This window comes from Penaeus japonicus, unplaced genomic scaffold (genome assembly GCF_977035675.1).
Source record: "Penaeus japonicus unplaced genomic scaffold, GWHDUDI00000001_assembly GWHDUDI00000006, whole genome shotgun sequence".
In the NCBI taxonomy this organism is placed as follows: Eukaryota; Metazoa; Arthropoda; class Malacostraca; order Decapoda; family Penaeidae; genus Penaeus; species Penaeus japonicus.
Window position 1 is genome coordinate 37,007,536 of NW_028234408.1, and position 7,500 is coordinate 37,015,035.

Here is a 7,500-nt window from a genome sequence, read left to right on the forward strand (position 1 = left end):
TAGCAATTCTCTGATATCAAATTCTTGAGTAGATTTTCAATCAGCAATAAACAATACAATTTCAAAACAATACAATTTCTAAAAAGAACATATAAATATCCATAAACTGAAACAACTCCAGGTTTGTCATCTCGACCCACAGGAAAACGAAACCAAAGAATCCTGACGAATCAGGCGAAAGCTTCAGCGGGAACACTGACCAGTGGACGAAGGCGCGCTTGGAGTACATGAGGTCGAACTTGTGGTTGAGTCTGGCCCAAGCCTCGGCGATGGCGGTCGTGTTCGAGATCATGCACACGGCACGCTGGGTGGGAGCCATGTCGCCGTTGGGAATCACGGTGGGAGCCTGGTAGTTGATTCCCACCTGAGGAAGTTCGATTAAAAAGTTAGTTTTTGAGTTGGGTCTAAGGCCACTTAAAAATGCTTTCAAGTCAGATAGTCTTGTGTAACGATTAATTTACTCGAAAGTAAGTCACATGAAAAAAGTTAGTTTTTGGTTTATTTTCTGTGTTGTACAAGTACTTATTGTGCCGCTGGGTAAACAGAAATGTCTTCAGTGGGTATTCTGAGCCAAAATCAAGACATGTATGGAGAAAGAAAAATACACGTGAATATGTATATAAATACATGCAAAGATCTATCACAATCTATATATAACAATCAGTTTCAATACCTTGAAACCAGTGGGACACCAATCCACGAACTGGATCTGCCTCTTCGTCTTGATGGCAGCAATGGCAGAGTTGACATCCTTGGGAACAACGTCTCCACGGTAGAGCAGGCAACACGCCATATATTTTCCTGCAACATGTAATGACATTGATCAAGTTGATATTCCAATGGGATCAAATCGTGCGGAACAAATCGTCCTCTGGATGTGATATCTTTCATGATTCCATCAATCTGAAGCCATCCGAAGCCTGTCGAATATTGCCATGTTCACCTTGCATCGCCAAAATAACTTATTGCAATATCTCTCATGGTCTAATTAAGACTAAGATTAAGACTTCTGGCAGATTATATCAATATTGCAATATTCCTTTTGCACTGGCAGTACTCACCGCGACGGGGATCACACTTCACCATCTGGTTGTTGGGTTCGAAGCAAGCGTTTGTGATCTCAGCCACCGACAGCTGCTCGTGGTAAGCCTGGAGGAACGAGACTATTGTGAGAATCGGGACACGTGCATTGTGGGCGATGCAACAAACAGGGGCGGAATATGTGTGTGGATATGTTAACTTTCGAACATATTTCCTATATCTTTATCGTTATCTTATTGTTGTTATCATTATCATCAGTATTACTAGTAATTATTATTATTACTATTATTATTATTATAATTATCAATATCATTAGTATTTAGTTATTATCATTATCGTTATCTTTATCATTATCATTGTTGTTTTTGTTGTTGTTAGCATTATTATCATTGGCAATATCATCATTTTATTATCCTTAATACCATCGTTATCGTTATCAATCAACATAATTATTGTTATAATCATAACCAATAGTAGTGATAGCAAATGTCGCTGTTATCATCGTAGCAGCAGTATCATGGTATTTATCATTATCTTAATCATCATCATTATCATCATTATCATGATTATCATCACTTTAAACGGCCTACGCCTCCCACTGACCTTTTCCACGCTGAGCACTGGAGCGTACGTGACGAGGGGGAAGTGGATCCTGGGGTACGGCACGAGGTTAGTCTGGAATTCGGTCAGATCGACGTTCAAGGCGCCGTCGAACCTTCGAGAAAGAAAAGAATTCGTCAGGAATAAGACCATATGATAATAAGACCATATACTAATGGGGGCATTTAATAATAAGACCATACAATTATAATTCGTCAGGAATAAGACCATGAGGTACATGGAAAATCTGGGGTATATGTATGAGGAAGGGTAGTGTGTGTGTGTGTCTAGCTTGCTAACATACATAATTTATTTTTTCATATCTCCTGACGAACGAATGTTTACATTTTCTTAACGGTTTTCTAACGATTTCCTGGCATTTCTTTAACGTCTCCCTATTTCCCGAGTCTTCCGAACTTTTCCTAACATTTTCATATATTCGTAACGTTTTTTTTCCCAAGCATTTCACTCACAATTTTCTGAAATCTTCCTAGCATTTCAATCACTCCTTCCTACTCCCTACCACTTCCTCCCACTCCCTACCACTCCCTACCACTTCCTACCGCTGTGGTAACACGAGACCGAACTCACCTGAGAGAAGCGGTGATGGACGACACGATCTGGCCGATGAGGCGGTTGAGGTTCTCGTAGGAGGGGCGCTCGATGCCCAAGTTCCTCCGGCAGATGTCGTAGATGGCTTCGTTGTCGACCATGAAGGCGCAGTCGGAGTGCTCGAGGGTCGTGTGGGTCGTCAGGATGGAGTTGTAGGGCTCGACGACCGCTGTGCAGATCTGGAAAGTGGAGGGGGGGGGGGGGGGGGTTGGTGAGATCGCTTCGGTTTTTGTGGATTTTTGGGGGTGGGAACTGCGCTCTCTCGTTCTCTCTTTGCTTTGCTTCTCTCTCGGATATTTTTGGTATTCATTTTAACTCACATTATACCTCTTTCTCTCTGTCTCTCTCTTCTCGATCTCCTTTTCGCCGTCCCTTGTATTCTTCTCTCTCTCTCTCTCTCTCTCTCTCTCTCTCTCTCTCTCTCTCTCTCTCTCTCTCTCTCTCTCTCTCTCTCTCTCTCTCTCTCTCTCTCTCTCTCTCTCTCTTCCTCTCTCTCTCTCTCTTCCTCTCTCTCTCTCTCTCTCTTCCTCTCTCTCTCTCTCTCACCCTCTCCCTCTCCCTCCCCCTCTCCCTCTCCCTCCCCCTTGCCCTCTCTCCCATAGACACTCGGATGCGTACCTGGGGGGCGGGGTACACTGTGAACTGCAGCTTGCTCTTCTTGCCGTAGTCGACCGAGAGCCTCTCCATGAGAAGGGAAGTGAAGCCTGAGCCGGTGCCTCCGCCGAAGGAGTGGAAGACGAGGAAGCCCTGTTGGAAGAGACAGGTTGAGGGGCTGGATTTTGCAATCTGGTCTTTCCTGCATGGCTGGATGGCATTATTGTGTCTATGTAGGTCAATCTCTCCAAAATTATCGAGTGTGAGTGTTTCTATATTTATACATACATATATATATATATATATCTTTTTCTTTTCTTTAACTCTCATAAGCAATCAGTCATGTCATCACGATTTTCCCAGAGAAAAACAAATAATCTCACGGAATCCAAAACTTTTTTTTATCTATCACTTCGTCGGTTGATTTTCTCCCAAATTTCTACCGAAATTTATCCACCCTCATCGACTCTTAAAAGAGAAATCTTACCTGAAGACCTGAGCAAGCATCGGCCATCTTGCGAAGCTTGTCCATTACTAAATCCACTTGTTCTTTCCCAATGGTGTAATGGCCACGAGCGTAGTTGTTGGCTGCGTCCTCCTTACCATTGATCAGCTGTTCAGGGTGGAACAGCTGGCGGTAAGGACCGGTCCTGACCACGTCTGAAGGAAGAGGGATTTGTTAATTCTAGTGCTGGCGGAAAAGTGCATCGGGCTTATGGAAAATGTGGCTTTAATACGGCGTAGAGGGATTTTCATAGCAAAGATAGTAATGATGAAACTTTTTCGTTAATTGTAGTATTCTGAAACATATTTTTGTAGCTCTAATCTCTTTATATAATGTTAACTATAGTTTATTGTATATCATATAGATTAAATGAATATGATAAATTCTCATTTACTTCAAATGTCTATCTATTTCAAATAACAAGATACACAACAATTACTAAAAATAAGTAAGTTTACCCGCTAAAAAGAAATTCCGCTTTGTCAAAGAAAACTTTAATTTTATGGGTAACTCATAAAAAAGAAAACGACCCCTTACCGACAACGGTGGGCTCCAGATCGACGTAGATAGCACGTGGAACATATTTGCCCCTTCCTGTCTCTTGGAAGAAGGTTGTGTACATATTTTCTTCTTGGGGAGCATCTTCAGCTGCGAACAAAGTCATAAAGATTGATAGAGATATTCGAATAGAAATGTTTATATGATTTGAGTATCTATCATATTCCCATTATTCCCATGAAAAAAAAAAAAATCGATAAGGTCATATGTACTTATAAGCACAAAGGGAAAAGTTTTAGTACAAAGATAATATAGAATAAAATATAAGTAATCATCAACGGAAAGTAATCTCATAAAAGTTACAAAGCAAATAAGAGGAAACTATGAGGAGAAAGGTCAGTCTTAAAAAAAACACATGGGAAATGTATAAGTACAAAAAGAGGTGTAGTTAACAGCATAAAGAGATCGAGTATCACTTACCGAGGTGGCCGTCGGGCTGAATTCCATGTTCCAGGCAGTACAGTTCCCAGCAAGCGTTGCCAATCTGCACGCCAGCCTGACCGATGTGAACACTGATGCACTCACGCTGTAATGAAAAGGAAAAATAATTGTATTTTTCTTTTCGAAACGGATAGATTGATAGAGAGATAGATAGATAGGCATATAGATAATTAGATAAGATGATTGATATGTAGATTAATAAATAGATTAGTAAATATATAGAGGGATGCATAGATAGATATATAGATGGACAGACAAATGAACAGACATATATATAGAGAGAGTTCAAACGTATCAAGATAAATAATAATGAGTTCATCTAACAGTGCATTAAACTCATTAACGGTGTCCATTGCCGTGAATAACAAAGAGCAAATGCAAAGATGTCTTGTCATCATTAATGGTTGAAAAAAAATGTAATCAAAGACGATGCAATAACAAAAAAAAATAGCATTTTGGCAGAGTCAAACCATGATTCCGGGGAGAGCATTATGAATATCATCCTGTTTGAAATTTCTTTTTGGTGCTTTTGAACAATTACTATGAACTGAATTCTTTATTCGTTGAAGTTTTCTTGGCAAGAAAATCTGAAGTGAAATTAAGTCTTTGAAGTCGGCAGTAAATCAGATTTATACTATGGAATTACATCTACTAAGACCGTTAGTCGAGAAAAAATATGTATGTCACATGATCTGCGCTGAATTAGATATAGATGATTTTCATTTTTTTTTTTTCAATAGCTAAAGCCGCAGCAAGATTAAAATGTGTAAAAAGACGTATCCTTTTGTACATCAATATGCGATACGAATTATGGGAATAGATAGGTTAGAATATGTAGATATTAATCTGATCAGTCAGATTTATCTTAAAATATGGTTAGGTAATGCACACACACACACACACACACACACACACACACACACACACACACACACACACACACACACACACACACACACACACACACATATATATACATATATATATATATAAATATATACATTATATATATAATTATATATATATATACATACATATATATATACATATATATGTATATAAATATATACATTATATATATAATTATATATATATATATATACAAATACATATATATATATATATATATATATATATATATATATATATATATATATATATATATATATATATATATATAATACATGAATATATATATATATATATATATATATATATATATATATATGTAGATAGATAGATATAGATATAGATATAGATATAGATGTGTATTTGTAAAATTATATACACCACATATCTAAACATATTTCAAAACATGCTAGCATTAGTCATCACGCAAGAAAACACACGACAGATGATAAGCGCATATCATACTACCCTTTAATAGGATATTACCCACGATAAATTAGCCAGAAATTGAGTGTAAACTCCATCACAAAACGAAAAAAAGGGAAAGGAAAAAGTAGAAGGAAATTAAAAAGAAAAGGAAAAGCAAAGGAGAAAGAGAAAGACAAAATTGAATTCCGGACAACCTCACTGAGCAGAGGGGAGGAACATGGCGGAATCACAGGTAATGATAACCAGAAATGTCTCCCAAAAAGTGACAATTTCTCGTCTCGTTTGGCTTGTAAATAACATCTCTTCCCGGATAGTCTCACTTGTCAGAGGATCGTCTGTTGGCTTCTTGGTCGCTTTGCTAATCTGCTTGTGTCGGTCGAGAGGGAGAGTTCGTTTGCCTGCTCTCTGCATTATGATAAAAAGACTTTTTTTTCTCTCCCTCTCTCTCTCTCTCTCTCTCTCTCTCTCTCTCTCTCTCCTTCGCTTTGTTCTGTTACGGTCATTATTTTCGTCTTTGTGGTTCTCTGCTCATTCTTTACTGTTTTGTTTTGTTTTGTCTTGTTATCATAATCGGTATTCTAATCATAAGTGTGTGTGTGTGTGTGTGTGTGTGTTTGAGTGTGTGTGTGTCTGTCTGTGTACGTGTGTGTGTGTGTGTGTGTGTGTGTGTGTGTGTGTGTGTGTGTGTTTGAGTGTGTGTGTGCGCGCGCGTGTGTGAGTGAGTACAATGATGAGCCTGCCATTTCCGCTGCTTGGGCACAGCACCCCTGATCGTGACTCACGGAAAAAGCACATCAAACTTTCACGTGTTATTCACTCAGACGCGATCGATCCGTCTGGTTCCTTAACGTCTCGGCGAGGCAATTGACATCATCATTTAACAATATGTCTGCATGACCCAGAAAGTGAACACGGCAAGATTGAAATCAATATAATGTTTTAACATTAAACGTGAATTTAAAGGAAAGCACAGCAACAGATGAAAGCTACTAATCATGACATCGATATTAACAATTATGACAAGGATAAGGATAAGGCTGATAATGATAATGATAATAACAACGACGATGGTAATAACAATAACAACAATAATGATACTAATAGTAATAAAGATACTGATGATACTATTAATAATAATGATAAAAACAATAATAATAATCATTGAAAAAGAAAAGAAAAAAAAAACAGATTTTCGTTACCGGTCGCATAGACAATTCGCACAAGCCGGCGGTTCGCCCGAGGAAGTGGTCACTCAATAAAGCAGACAAGGGCAATTTTCCTAAAGGTCATTTCGCCACACCTGGCGGCGGCGAGAAAGGTCAGAGCGGCATTTAAAGTCCTCCGAGGGAGAGGAAAAGGGGAACATGAGAACCGAAAATAGCCTTAAGGGTTAGGGAGGAAGGGAGAAAGTAGGGGAGGAAAAAAGGAGAATGAGATACGAATGGTTAGAGAAAGTAAAGAGAGAGAGAGAGAAAGCGGAGTAAGCAGAAGAGAGAAAGAGAGGAGAGGAGGGGAAAAGTGAAAAAAGAAAAAAAAAAAATGAAACAAAGGGAGAGGCAAGAAGAGAAATGAGAAGAAAGCGAGAGAAGAACGAAAGGGAGGAGCCAGAAGGGAAATAACACACGAGAAAAGGGAGGAGGGAACGAGATCGCTTGGCATGTCATTACGAAAGCTCTCGAATGACTAACTCAGCGTCGTAAGTGATTCGCAGGAACAGTCTCTTCTTCAGTCAAATTTCCGACCTCCGATTAATCATTTCCGATAAAACAAAGTAAATCCCGGTGGACGAGGTGGTCATAAGAGCGAGGAAA

At 38.9% G+C, this 7,500-nt stretch overlaps 1 protein-coding gene across 2 annotated transcripts in view; it reads right to left on the reverse strand.

Annotated features, from left to right (window-relative positions):
• Window positions 1-7,500, reverse strand: part of LOC122252744 (tubulin alpha-2 chain) — a 35,399-nt gene that overhangs the window by 1,580 nt on the left and 26,319 nt on the right. For both annotated transcript variants that reach the window (XM_043015376.2, XM_043015375.2), the window contains exons 2-10: window positions 4,331-4,436; window positions 3,890-4,000; window positions 3,335-3,507; window positions 2,872-3,000; window positions 2,233-2,432; window positions 1,645-1,756; window positions 1,062-1,149; window positions 674-801; window positions 201-364 (exon numbers count right to left, since the gene is read on the reverse strand). In XM_043015376.2, the coding sequence (XP_042871310.1) occupies window positions 201-364; window positions 674-801; window positions 1,062-1,149; window positions 1,645-1,756; window positions 2,233-2,432; window positions 2,872-3,000; window positions 3,335-3,507; window positions 3,890-4,000; window positions 4,331-4,436 (1,211 nt within the window). The remainder of the gene's footprint in view (window positions 1-200; window positions 365-673; window positions 802-1,061; window positions 1,150-1,644; window positions 1,757-2,232; window positions 2,433-2,871; window positions 3,001-3,334; window positions 3,508-3,889; window positions 4,001-4,330; window positions 4,437-7,500) is intronic.